This window comes from Budorcas taxicolor, chromosome X (genome assembly GCF_023091745.1).
Source record: "Budorcas taxicolor isolate Tak-1 chromosome X, Takin1.1, whole genome shotgun sequence".
Classification (NCBI taxonomy): domain Eukaryota; kingdom Metazoa; phylum Chordata; class Mammalia; order Artiodactyla; family Bovidae; genus Budorcas; species Budorcas taxicolor.
Window position 1 is genome coordinate 40,849,114 of NC_068935.1, and position 14,548 is coordinate 40,863,661.

The 14,548-nt window shown below is 43.6% G+C and overlaps 1 protein-coding gene across 1 annotated transcript in view; it reads right to left on the reverse strand.

Annotated features, from left to right (window-relative positions):
• Positions 1-4,758: 4,758 nt before the first annotated feature.
• Positions 4,759-14,548, reverse strand: part of HS6ST2 (heparan sulfate 6-O-sulfotransferase 2) — a 373,559-nt gene continuing 363,769 nt past the window's right edge. Inside the window, exon 5 of the mRNA XM_052663595.1 lies at positions 4,759-5,656. Coding sequence (XP_052519555.1) covers positions 4,759-5,656 — 898 coding nt within the window. The remainder of the gene's footprint in view (positions 5,657-14,548) is intronic.

Below are 14,548 nucleotides of genomic sequence, written 5' to 3' on the forward strand. Positions count from 1 at the left end.
GAGCCTGGAGGGCTACAGTCGATGGGGTTGCAAAGAGTTGGGCACAACTAAGCACACACCCCATAAATATCAGTGTGGTGTTGTTGATTGGAAAGTATGTTGATAGAAGTATGTCTTCTATCCTTTCTGACCCTGGAATCATTACAGACTCTGCTGAGATTTTACTCTTTGGGAAATTTGGATTGGCTCTCTAGCTCAGAGGTTGACCAATTTTTTTCTCTCAAGGGCAAGAAAATAAATATTGTAGCTTTTTGGGCCATCAGTGTTTCAGCTGTTCCTGCCTCTGGAGTTGTGAGAGTAGGCAGAAGAAACATGCAAAAATATGCGCGTGGCCATGTTCCAATACACTCTTATTTACAAAAGCAGGTGGAGAGACTTGGCCCCAGGTCTGACATTTTTTGGACCTCTGGTCTAGCTGCTCAGAACAGTGTTATTTACACTGAGAAATAGCTGATTTGCTTTTCTCAAGATAGGTTTCTCCTGCAGTTCTAAGTGTTAGTCGCTCAGTCGGGTCCGTCTCTGCGACCCCATGGACTGTAGCCCACCAGGCTCCTCTGTCCATGGAATTCTCCAGATGAGAATACTGGAGTAAGTTGCCATTCCCTTCTCCAGGGGATCTTCCCGACCCAGGAACTGAACCCGGGTCTCCTGCATTGCAGGCAGATTCTTTACCATCTGAGCCACCAGGGAAGCCCTCGTTCTGAAGGTCTGATGTGTTATAAATTTACTTTGGAATTTTTGAGGTCTTGATCAAGTTCCTCCGGTGTTTTAGACCATCAGCTCATCTCACTCTGGCTATTCGAGACATTAGGATTGCCCTATTCCACAATCCCACGGGATTATATTTGGAGTCAGCACACACTGTATCTTGTTAGACTCTTTGGGGCTTTGTCTGTTTGCTTGTTTTGATTCCTAGTAAAGACAAGAAAAAAAGCAGTCCTCAGAACAGGACAATAAAGCTTGGAGTTGCAGATCCCAGCCTAGCCGAGTCTGTTGGTCTCTTCTGTGTCTCAGGCATGGGGATTGTCTAAAGCCTGGCCTGTGAGTCTTTTAGAGTTCTTTTCACTTCCAATTCCCCACCCCATGAAACAAAAGCATCTGTGCCAGTGTAACAGTTCTTTAGATCTCCCACCTCTCAAAGACAGCCTTGGTTTTACTTTGCTATAACTCGTATTGAGAATCCGAAGTCCTTAGAAACTCGGCCAGTTGGTTATTTCTTCATTAGAGCTCCTCTCTGGGCTGCCTCGGTAGCTCCTTTCTGCAGTCTCTGTGCCCAGAAGCAGAGTGCAGGTTTGCAATGTTTTCCCCATTTCAGCAAGTACTCTCCAAGAATATCCTCCTGGAGGGTAAAGAGAAATCATCTTTATTTCCTAAATATTTCAAGTTCTTGAGTCTAGAGGGCCACAGTCCATGGGGTTGAAGAGTCAGACACTACTGAGCAGCTAATACTTGAGCTCTATATTCCTGTTCACAGTTCCTCCCAAGAGGAAATCATGGGGCTCTCTGGCAATCAGGAACTGTGACCACCCAATTATTGCTCAGTGAACACTTGATGGGCAGAGTTTTGTAAGTAGGTAATAGTTGGTAGGCTGAGTATAGTTAAACTCCTCAACTTCTGTAGCTTTCTTCCCTCTAATCCCATGATCTGGCATCTAAATTCTCTTTTGAAAGAGACAAGAACAAATCATCCCCACCCATAGTCATAACCACAATTAAAAAAAAATGTACATTGGATATAATTAGAAGACATGTCTTCATAACTTTCAAAGCCAATACTTTAATGCTCACCTTTAAACTAAATTCCAGAAAGAGGGGATAGATAAAAAATAAAAAAGTATTATTTTTCTTTCCCACATACTCTTAAATGTGCAAGTATTTCGTTGAATAATTTTAAATTAAAACACTCACATATTTCATTTGCATAGCATAAGGGATGGAATGTCCCCACCAAATTCATGTGTTGAAACTCTAATCCCACTGTGATGGTATTAGGAGGTGTGGCCTTTGGGAGGTGATCCATGGGAGCCCTCATGAATGGGACTAGTGCCCTTATAAGAAAAACCCAGAGAATTAGTTAGCTACTTCCTGTGATAGGAGGACACAGCAAGAAGACAGGCTTCTGAAACTGGGAAGAGAGCCCTCATCAGAACCCAACCACACTAGGCACCTGATCTCAGACTTTTGGCTTCCAGAACTGTAGAAAATAAGTTTCCATTGTTGACAAGCCAGCCAGTTTATGGTATTTTGGTATAGCAACCAGAGCTCACTAAAACACATACCCAACTTTGTCTTTCATGGATAACTTTGTTTTATTCAAAAGAGAACACACTCTGGACCCTCAGAAGGAAGTACCCAAGGTTAAGGTCATTGGCACATGCTACATTAGAGTGGCTCATCTCATCTCCATATCTGGTGGCCAAGAGGAAAATAAGAAACTCCTTGAGAAAAGAGAATTCTCTCTGTGATGTCATGATGTCTGTCTAGTGGCTGCAAACTTTGAAATCACAAAATAACTCAGCATCTGTAATTTAAACTTTATTTTATATCTATTGTTAAATTACACAAAATCAGTAAATGGTTTGTAAAGCTACATCATTGGACAGATGTTTACATTTGAAGTCATGGGATTTACATGATGATGACCAAAATGTATATTTATAACATCCCCTATATACAATAAATCAGTATAGACAGAGAAAATGCACTTAATCTCTGCAAACCATGCACACCACAGCAATAACACAAAATATTTTTTCTGTAACAAGCTTTTCCACTGGCTCGGGCTTCATCCTGCTTTCCAACGTCACCTATCAGCTTTAATAGCAAACATCATCCATTAAAACAAAACGAAACTGAAATACCACAGTGATCTACAGAATCATTAGTTTAAAAACACAAAGTACACAAAATAGATTCACTCTAAAACAGTTTGACTTTAAGGTATTTTGGATTTTGAAATTTTTTTTCCTTTCAGTTTTCCAGTTCTCAGATTCCCAGGACTGTGATACTGTCAGGCAAAACAAAATTTCGATCTACTGATACAAGCGCAGAGTCAAAAACATTTTTTAACTCAAGTACTCAGCTTCTTGTCCAGTTTGTGGCCTTATTATTACAGATGAAACTAGATCATGCAAATGAGCAGATTGTACAAGATGTGACTTTACGGTCACATTTCTAAGCATGTCCCTCATGAAAACATGAATGCCACTTGCAGTTGCCTTTCTGATTTACAGCCAGAGGCTTAGTGTAAGTCCTTATGAAAGGAGAGCAAAACCCGTAATATGGAAGCTGCCCAGAATCAGGATGTTTGCTAGCACAGTGGGTTATATACTTCTTTTTGGCCCGTGCAATTCAAACTTGATACCCTGAAAGTGTTTTTGCACAGACTTCCAATACCAAACACTTTCTTCAACCCATATGCTTCTGATGTTTAACCTCACTGCAGAATACTTTTGCCTTTTGTTTTCTCAAAACTAAAGCTGGTACACGGCTCACCCAAAGTATCGAGGTAAAGCTTTTGGTGTTACTGAATAACGTTGGCTATCTTAGTGCTTATTCCAATCTTGTTTTTCTCTTGTAATTGTCTACACTCTGTCAACATGAAAAAGAACTAATGGGCTAGAAAGAGCCAGCCCAATTGGAAACATTACAATAAAAATGTACAAAAAGTAAATAACAATTCATTCACATTCAGGTTCAATTCTATCTGATCAAGAACAGAATACTAACTTCAGCAATATTTTAAGACACATCCTGGTCAAGAGTTTCTTGATAAGGATCTCACTACACAAACACTGATAAGACAATTCTATAGAAAGAAAGTCCTGACTTTAATCCAGGATTATATATCACAATAAATTCAGCAACACACCGTTTAGATGATGAAGAAAGATTCTAAAACGGGTTAGTTTGGAATGAGCACAACTCGGAGAAGCTTTAAAATGAATGAGAAGCAGCGCCAAAAAGATTCCAGCATTGTTGAAATTACAGTGCCCAGAAATCGTCTGGAAATTAGATCTTTACATTGGTACTCCATTTGGAAAAAGTGTTTGGTTTAATATGAGATACACCCTGTTTAAAACCTTTAAATAGCAGAAGGTAGAAAAAGTTTAAAATTTTAAACACCTCAAATAACAAGATGAGTCCCTTTCTACTCCAAAGCCAATATTTTTACATAAAACTACTCATGTTTGGGAGAGAAGTTTTCCATTTTCTACAATTTGGTAAACTCTACCATCAGTTCTTATTTTATTTAAATAGATTTTTGGTTATAGTCAGAAGAAAATGAAGTTTCGTATTTAGTTTGTTTTATGTTATATTCATGCTTACCCCTGGAAAAAATGTTTGCTTCCAAGATTGGGTTTCGACAGTGTATCATGAATAATGTAAAGTCCATTTCTTAGGCATAAGCTAAATGGTCACATTTTGTGTTTCCATTTTGTCCCTATGACTAATTTAAGAACTTCTTAACATATCTAAACAGCAATTTCTGGTGAGTCTGGTTTGGCTTTTGGATTTTATAAATACTCCAACAAACCAAAAAAAAAAAAAAAAGGCAATTTAATTACATATTGAAATTTGTTTTACCCACGCACAGTAGAACACTGAATTGAAAGGCAACTGTAAAGGCGACATCTTAACTTTTTTCAACTTCCAAACTTTAGGAAGCAGGATGTGTTTGGACGCTCTCATGTTTGAGGATTTGCCCTATTTTGACTGGCGCTTTGGGAGAAGTGTGTGAAAGCCTTTGGGAGCCACTTAGCGCCATTTCTCTACGCTGCCTATATAGTCATGGGTGCCATTGCTGGTGTTGCCATCGCTCTGCTCTTGGCCTGGATTCTGCTTCTGGCTTTCCTGGTTCTCCTTTGGACTTGGATTCTGACCCGAGCTCTGAGTCAGATTCTGAATCAGATTCTGAAACAGATTCTGAGTCCCACTCTGACTAGCATTCAGGTTTGGGTTCTGACTCGGATTCTGACTCGGATTCGGGTTCTGGCCCTGACTCTGGGTCTGGTAATGGGTCTGAAGGAACCTTCCCTTCAGAAATTTGCGTTGTTCCTGACGCTTCCGTCTAGCTTCCTGATGCTCCTTCTGCCTCATAAACTGATACCTTTGCAAAAAGAGATCTTTTGCATAGCTGTACAATTCCATATCCAGAAAATTCAGTCCCTCAATACGTTTTTGGAGTTCCTCATTGATTTCTACGCTAGAGGCCCTAGTGGTGTTATACTGGGTAAAGGGAGAAATAAAGTTCATGTTGAAGGTTTTCTCAAACAGATACTGGGTCTTCCGCTGAAACTCAGTGAGGCCGAAGAATGCCATGTGCTTCAGATTCGATTTGGCACTTTCCAGGAGGACCTTGTTCCTTTGCTTTTCAGGCATGACTGACAGGTTGTAGCAGCCAACGAGTGTGAGGTCGGAGAGCATGCGCACCTGGCGGTTGTTGGCTAGGTTATAGGGACAGTCCATGAACTCTTTCAGGGGGCAGCCGGACCAGTCGTCTCCAGTGTAGCAGCTGGGCAGCTCTTCAGAGGTTGGGGGCCTGCCGTCACAGACGTGGAGGGACGCTTTCCATGTTGCCCCTCTCTGGACATGCCTCCACTCACTCAGGTACCGGGACACTGGGTCACGGAGGATGGTGATGTAGTGGAAGTTCCTGTGGACAAAGCACAGAGGCCGGCGGTCAGGGGTGCGGCTGACATAGGTGGAGTCAGGGAAGGGGCAGGGCATCTGTGATGTTCACTGGTCGGGAAGGGAGGCCAAAGTAAAATGACAGCAATCTGGTGGCAGCTGTCTGTGGACTGTGCTATTGTTCCCTCTATGAGGCCCGCTAGCCTGTCCAGAGAGCTCCTTTTTAAAGCATATACATCGGGTGGAAAGGCCACTCCCCCTTCCCCCTTCCACCTCTGTTTCTCTCTCTCCGGCTAGTGACAAAGTCCTCCCAATGACCTCATTTATTTCCTTCTCCCCACTCCCAAACTCCCATAACTGATCATGAAATGGAGACTCGATGGAAAGGAATGATTTTACTGAAGTGATAAGAGGTTACAAGTACTCAAGTTCTAATCTTTCTCACTAAATACACAAAAGCATTCTTCTAATAGCTAGTCTAATCAGGATATCTTATTAACAAAACCTTGTTGAAAGAGTGTCTGATATGATGCTTTTGATTCTGGCTGCTGTCATAACATCATGGCTCCTACGTGATGGCAGTGGAATGTGAAGATAGGCAGTGCAGCCGGAGCCTCCAGAAATGAACATTGTGGTTAGTTACTGACTGAAATAGACATGGTAGCTGCCAATGGCATATATATAAGTTACTACCTCGGTATCTGCCTTCACTCACGTGCTAATATTCCCAGCAGAGGCAAGTTAACTCTATTAGTTCCAAAATGCCCTTTTTCTTTACCCACTGAAAGGACACCGAGATTTCAGCATGTATGGAGGCTTTGCTGGGTTACTGTCTTCACTTTAAAGCTGCAAACTGATAAGAGTTCTTTGCTCACATAGCAGACTAGTAACCATTTAAACCGCACACCCACACACACCCATATAGAGCAGGTGCACTCACACTCACACACACACACACACACACACACACAGCAGAAGCATCCTGGCTTATGATGTGAGCAAGGGAAAAACAACTTTGCAGCTGTACTTTAATTAAGAAATGAGCTTCCACTCAAGTTCAGTGGATGAAGGATGAGGTCATGGGTGGGCCTATTGTGGAGGGAAGATGACAATAAACACTGAATATTAACATTACTTTCTTAAAGGAAACCTGGGGAATGGCTTGTAGCTTTTCTGAAGTTTATTCTTTTCCACCTGAGGGATGCTGCCTCTGCACCCAGGAGTGAGGAGCACCCAACTGGCTAGGTCTGCTGGCTGATGTCCTCTGAGCAAACATTCCTCCCAAGTCTTGGCCTCTGAGCAATTCAGGCACCCTGGGATCTATCCTGTGTGCTTCTCTTCTATTCATGGTGTTCCCTCTGCATGGCGTAACCTTCCTTCTTTCACTGGAAAATTCTAGGCATCCTGCAATTTCCAGTCCAAGTATGATCTCTCCTCTGAGAAACTTTATCCCACTCCTGCTGCCAGTCATCATCTCTTCTTCAGTGACACTTCCACAGTTAACCTTTGCTAAAATATTTTTGATACTGAATCACAATTTTTTGTTTGTATTTCTGTTTAGAGTAGGTTTTCTGCAACAAGAACTCTACATATTCTTCTTTAACTCTCATCTCGTCCTTTTCAATGTTGTACCAGACAAAAAGCAGAATCCCAGTAACTCCTTTAATTACTTCTTTAATGAACTATCCCAGGGAAGAAGGAGAGAGTTGGGAACTGGGAAGGTCATGCCTCATCATATTAAAAAACTCTGGACAATCTAAGTGACTGGAAAAAACCATAAAAAATTAAAATATCACCTTCTATGATATCGTGGAGTAAACAAGCATGGGACAGAAGAGAAGCATCCTGGAGTGAGGCTGGAGGGGTGGCAAACCCACATTGACTGGCCTCACTCTTTGCCTGGCTGCGGCCAAATTCATTTCTGTAAAGACCCACTGCTAACAACTAGCAGCTTTTCTTCCCCAGTAGCCTTGACCAACAAAGGTGACTGCTGTTCCCATGGCCTCCAAACTTCTATTCCTTGCTGTGGTATTCACTCATTCACTCCTTTGGTACAGATTTATTAAGCCTTCATGCTAGGCCTGAGGCCACAGCTTCATGGCAATTAGTCTGATTATTTGGAAAAAAAAGAAATTTATGAAGACCAGTGACACACTTGGATTAGTCTTTCAACCAGCTTTTCCAGGCATGCATTATAAATGGGTGTTTAAAAGCCCCATGATGGAGTCACCTTCATGCTCAGCTGACAGTCCTCCAGCCCACATTTGTTTTACTGATTTAAGCCAACAGTGACATCTTCTGGTAAATTCTAGAGTGCACCCCTTGTGCATGCCTGTGGCTCTGCTCCCTAAAAACTCTCCCTTGTCCTTCAGAGCAGATAGATCATAACCACCAGGGTTAGTGTCTAAACCAGTAAGCACCATCCCCAAGTGGAGAGAGAGAGGAGGCAGACCAGGAATGCAAAGGCGGATATTGACAGAGCCTTTCATGTTATGGGTGTGTCCCTCCTCCAAACTGAAGGTCTCCCCTAGTGCCTGTATGAAAGGAGGGCCGTCCAAGGTGGGCAGTCTCAGGGTCTCTGCACTGTGGGATTATCACAGCAGCAGAGAAATTAAAGGCGTCTGCACGTGTGCATATCCATATGCTGGTAATGACAGCTACCATTCACTCAGATGCCAGTAGCTCTGGAGAGTCAGGGATTGCCAGCAGCCCTCTTCTTCCAAGGAAAATAGATCCAGGGTGCCAGACTGCCTCAATTAGAAACACTTGATGCTGCTCAGAAAATGATCCTTGGGCGAAAAGGAAGATCAGCCAAAGGTGGGTCTCCAGGAATGTCCAGTGGCCTCCCAAATGGCATAGTGTGTTGGAGGTGGAGAGGCAGGTGCAGATAACACCTGGAAGGTTTCACAGGGCTAAGGATTGAGGATGCTCATTATTCTAAGTGAGGGGTTGTCAGGGAAATGTCAGAGAAGACCCCGCCACACCCAGAGCAACCAAGGGCGTGAAAGCCCAAGCCAATGGCACAGTGAGTGGAGAGCCAAAGGAGCACTGAAGCATAGGTGGCACTCTTCCTGTGTTTGTTTGCTCAAGCATCGGTGTGACTGGCACTGGAAAAGGGCCTGATTATTGGTGTTCAGTTGCTAAGTCATGTCCGACTCTTTGCGACCCCATGGACTGTGGCACGCTAGGCTTCCCTGTCCCTCACCATCTCCTGGAGCTTGCTCAAACTCATGTGCATTGAGTTGGTGATGCCATCCAACCACCTCATCCTCTGTCTTCCCCTTCTACTCCTGCCTTCAGTCTTTCCCAGCATTGGGGTCTTTTCTAATGAGTCAACTCTTTGCATCAACTCTTTTTATTTTTTATTTTTTTTATTATAGTTTTTTATTTTTTTAATTTTAAAATCTTTAATTCTTACATGTGTTCCCAAACATGGACCCCCCTCCCACCTCCCTCCCCATAACATCTCTGTGGGTCATCCCCATGCACCAGCCCCAAGCCTTCATGCTAGGCCTGAGGCCACAGCTTCATGGCAATTAGTCTGATTATTTGGGAAAAAAAAGAAATTTATGAAGACCAGTGACACACTTGGATTAGTCTTTGTGGCCAAAGTATTGGAGCTTCAGCATCCCTCCTTCCAGTGAATATTCAGGGTTGATTCAGGAAGAGGGCCTGGAGATGCCCACAGATACGTCAGAGGGCCCAGAGGGGAGCATCCCTATCTCATGCGCTATTAATGACTGGAGCGGGCACAAGGCACCATGAAAGCACCTTGCAGTGATTCTCAGCCAAGCCTAATAATAGAAGGGTTTCTGTAGCTTTATTTTCAAAAACAAGGAAGAATTAGATGAGGCAAGAAGAGTGAAATGGAGTATGACACAGAAAGGTCAGAAGGAGCAAGGGCATAAAACTAGCCTGTTGTGTACAGAGGAAGAACACAAGAAACCTCTTACTGGGAGTTACTGGCCAGTGGCAGGAATGGAGGGTGGAGAGGCAGCAATGGACAGGGTCGTGGAAGGCCTCAGATGCCACATTAAAGAATTGAGACTTCTGGTATTTCCTGGCAGTCCAGTGGTTAGGACTCAGCACTTTCACTGCCTAGGGCCCGGGTTCAATTCCTGGTCAGGGAACTAAGATCCCTCAAGTTGTTAGGTACAGCCAGAAAAAAAGAAAAAAAAAAGAATTTAGATTTATGAAGGCAACAGAGAGGCCTTTAGAGGGTTTTAGGCAGGGGAGTGACACGATGGAGCCTGTGTTTCAGAAAGATCGCTGTGTATGGTGTGTGGTGGAACTGGGGAAGTGAGTTGATGTTACTGTAGAAAATGAGACAGAAGAAAAGGGCAGACTAGGGAGGCATTTGGAGGCGGGGTTGAAGTAACAAGACTTAGGGACAAAATGAATGTAGGGGAGAGGGAGGAGGAGGGGTGAGGGGGCCTCCCAGGTCTGACTGAATGGACAGATAGAGCCTCAAAGAGTGATCTGGGCTTAAGATGTGGAGTTGTCAGCTGCAGACCTTGAGGACTGACTTAGAGAGCATTTGTTAATTTCACATGTGTGGCTTCAGGTATTGGAAGACAGCATTTCAGAAACCCGGTGGCTTCTCTTCTGTATGTTAAATATAGTTTTCAACTATTCTCTCCACTGCTTCAGGTCCCCTCACTATGCTTTTGTTTGCCTCTGAACATATTCCAGTTGATTGGAATGTGCCCTCTAGGCACAGTCTGACAAGGAACAAGTAGGGCAGTCTATCACCACCCTCGTTCTCAACACCGTTTCTCTTAATGTGGCCTCATATCACATCAGCCCTTTTGGCAGATGTAGCACACCGCTGACACACCATCAACTACCTTCTTTCACTGTTTCACACGCAGGTCATTTGAAAACCCACTCTACTTTGTCCTGAACAGATGCAGTTTGTCTGTGGCCCCGTTTAATTTCTTCTTGGTAGAGGAAGTCTAAGGCTGTCAAAACGCATCTGGATTTTGATTATATCCCCTGATATCTTCACCATATCTTCTTCTTGTCTTCTGGCAATGCCTGCATCCAAGCATTGATCAAAACAGAACAAGATGCAGGCGAGAGCAGGTCTCTGGTGGTTGCTGGAAATCCCCCCTTCAGGTTGATAAACCCAAAGGGTGCTGCTGAATGCTGTGATTTAATTTTAAACAAGTGAGCCAATCTCGGCCACAGAAAAATCACACTCAAGCCTATTTCAGTTAGTAGGGATTGGACAGAAATATCTTGTGACCAAACATGTCACTTCATTAGGGTGACCAGGTGTCACATCTTTAGAGTCATGACTCCCCCTCAGTTACCCATGTTGCTTTAAAGACCCTTGTTTGGTGCCTCTATGCGACCATGGTGCCTTGACAGGCAGGACATAGTGAAGCATTTGCCGTCCTCTGCAAGTCCAGGCCAACTTTTGCTTGTCATTGGTAAATAAATGTGGAAACAACAGCAACCAAAGAAAGAGTGTCCCAGGCAAGAAACCCGGGGGCCATCTTTGACTCCTCTCTCGCTTACCTTCAATGTCTGAATTTTCCCCAAGTCCTGCTGATTTTAGTTCTTTTTTTTTTTTAAAACCACTTTTATTAGAGTGTAGTTGCTTTACAACGTTGTGTTAGTTTCTGCTGTACAGTAAAGTGAATCAGCTATGTGCATACACATATCCCCCCCCCCCTTTTTTTAAATTTCTTTCCCATTTAGCTCATTACAGAGCACTGAGTAGATTTCCCTATGCTATATAGTAGGTTCTTTTTAGTTGTCTGTTTTATACATGGTAGTGTATGTCTGCCAATCCCAATCTCCCAGTTCATCCCACCTGCCCTTCCCCGCTTGGTACCCGTACATTTCTCTACATCTGTGTCTCTATTTCTGCTTTGCAAATAACTTCATCTATGCCAGTTTCCTAGATTCCACATACATGGGTTAATATATGATATTTGTCTTTCTCTTTCTGAACTCAGTTCACTCTGTGTAACAGTCTCTAGTTCTTATTAGCTCCCAAATCCATCCTTTCTACCATTGCCTGGGGTCAGGCCCTCATCACTTTTCTACCTGATCACTGTATCAGCATCCTGGCCCACCTCCCTGGCCCCGGACTGACATCCAGTCCACACTCTCCTATGACACACATCTGGCCTACCACTCTCTAGGTAAGACCTCTTAATGGCTCCCTATCAGTTGTGACATGAAGTGCAAGCTCTCTACATGTGACCCACAGCCTTGTGGCTGGCACCTGACAACCACCTTTCTTTCTCTTCAGTCTGATCTCTATGAAGCTCCCTCGACACGAGTCTTTCTCAGCCATGAGTAATTCGAACCCTCCCCACTTCCATTCCCTGACCCTAGGACATCTGGAAATACCTGGAGACATTTCGGTTGCTACAACTGGGGAGTAAGTAGGTGCTAATGACATCTAGTGAGTTGAGTCTAGGAATGCTTCTAAACATCCTACAATGCAGGCTAGTGGCTAATTATCAGCAGTGCCAAGGCTGACAAACCCTGCTCTATATTCTATGCTCCAAGTATGCAAAAGTAATTTTAATGTTCTACATTGGTTCCAGGCAAAGATCCTACAGGTCCTTTCCCTTTGTATATGGAGTCCCTACTGTTTGGAATGGCTCCAATCTGTCTTTTGTAGACCACCTGGAAACCTCCAAGACTAAACTCAAAGACTGCCTCCTCCATGAACCTTTCTTTGACCTTCCGGGGCAGAGTTACCTACCCTGGTATTCCTCTGTTTCAACTGTGCTGGTATTCTCCCATTGTAACATTCAGCATGATGGGCTGTGATTGTCTAGTGATTTGTGTGCTTCCCCCATTGGACTATGAGCTCTAGAAGAGTAGGGACCATGTAGCATTTATTAACATAAGCCCCCTGGGGCCTGGAATAATGTTTGACATAAAATAAGTGATTAGTAAAAGACTGTTAATTGGATGTCTGCAGCAGAAACAGCAGAGCTTATGGTGAGCTCACAGGAAATGCCTATCGCTATCTTTGATACAGAAAAGCCACTAGATGTCAGTATTAAATAACAGAACTACCATTTTACACCTGTGCAGGAACATTTTAAGGGGCTCTAGCTATGAAGGGTATCTAGTTACATTTAGCACTTGTCCCTGACTTTCTGTGTAGTAGTCCAATTTTAAAGAAGGGTGGGAAGTTTAAAGACATTAAGAGTATGTAAATAGAAACAGTGTCAGACTTTATTTTGGGGGGCTCCCAAATCACTGCAGATGGTGACTGCAGCCATGAAATTAAAAGATGCTTGCTCCTTGGAAGGAAAGTTATGACCAACCTAGACAGCATATTAAAAAGCAGAGACATTACTTTGTCAACAAAGGTCCGTCTAGTCAAGGCTATGTTTTTTCCAGTAGTCATGTATGGATGTGAGAGTTGGACTATAAAGAAAGCTGAGCACCGAAGAATTGATGCTTTTGAACTGTGGTGTTGGAGAAGACTCTTGAGAATCCCTTGGACTGCAAGGAGATCCCACCAGTCCATCCTAAAGGAGATCAGTCCTGAATATTCATTGGAAAGACTGGTGCTGAAGCGGAAACTCCAATACTTTGGCCACCTGACGTGAAGAATTGACTCATTGGAAAAGACCCTGATGCTGGGAAAGATTGAAGGTGGGAGGAGAAGGGGACGACAGAGGATGAGATGGTTGGATGGCATCACCGACTCAGTGCACATGAGTTTGAGTAAACTCCAAGAGGTAGTGATGGACAGGGAGGCCTGGCATGCTGCAGTCCATGGGGTCCCGAAGAGTCGGGCACGACTAAGCGACTGAACTGAAATGGATAAAATGAGAACCACACAGTTTTCATGTTCATTGAAACAGACTATGCTGAAATAAGTACCCGAGTTCTAAGTCACAGATTTTGAGACTTGGCAGAGCAAGAAGAAACTTTTGAGATGGCAAATCATCTAAATCAATGTCTTCACTTTAGAGGTAAAGAATTCAAGGCCTCGACAGCAAAGATTTGCCCACAAGTCACAAATGGCCGGTGGTTCTCGGGAATCAATCTAACTGCAAGGAATATTCCTGGGCTGAAGGCATATATTTTTAGTAGTTCCTGTCTTTGTGTCTGTTGATTACCTAGGATGGTATAATAAAGCATGCCCAGAACAGACCAGTAATCCTTAAAAAGGGGAGGCTTTTGGCTGCAAAGAGAGGGCATTTCCTTATGCCAACTAGTTGCATAGCAAGGAGCTGAGGGCATTGGTGTCTGGCACTTAAACCTGTGGTTCAGATAGTAAAGAATCTGCCTGCAATGCAGGAGGCCCAGGTTTGATCCCTGGGTCAGGAAGATCCCCTGGAGGAGGACATGGCAACCCATTCTGGTATTCTTGCTTGGAGAATCCCATGGACAGAGGAGCCTGGTGGGGTACAGTCCAGGGGGTTGCAAAAAGTTGGAGATGACTGAGGACTAACACTTTCACACTTACACAGTAACTTATGCATCAACTTACAACAATACTGTGAGTCCAGTATTGTTATTCGCATTCTAATGATGAAGAAGCTGAGACTAACAGAGAATGTGATTTGACCCAGTGCCTTGCCACAAATTAAGTTGCTGTTCTTGTTCAGTCATGTCCGACTCTTTGCGACCCCGTGGACGGCAACACACCACGCTTCCCTGTCCTTCACTATCTCCTGGAGTTTGCTCAAACTCATGTCCATTGAGTGAGTGATGACATCCAACCATCTCATCTTCTGTCACCTCCTTCTTCTCCTGCCCTCTATCTTTCCCAGCATCAGGGTCTTTTCTAATGAGTCAGCTCTTTGCATCAGGTGGCCAAAGTATTGAAGCTTCAGCTTCAGCATCAATTAAATAGGATTGCTCAGATATGAATCAGTTTCTCTTTGACTGTAGAACATGTATTCTCCCCATCCTACCACTGGGACAC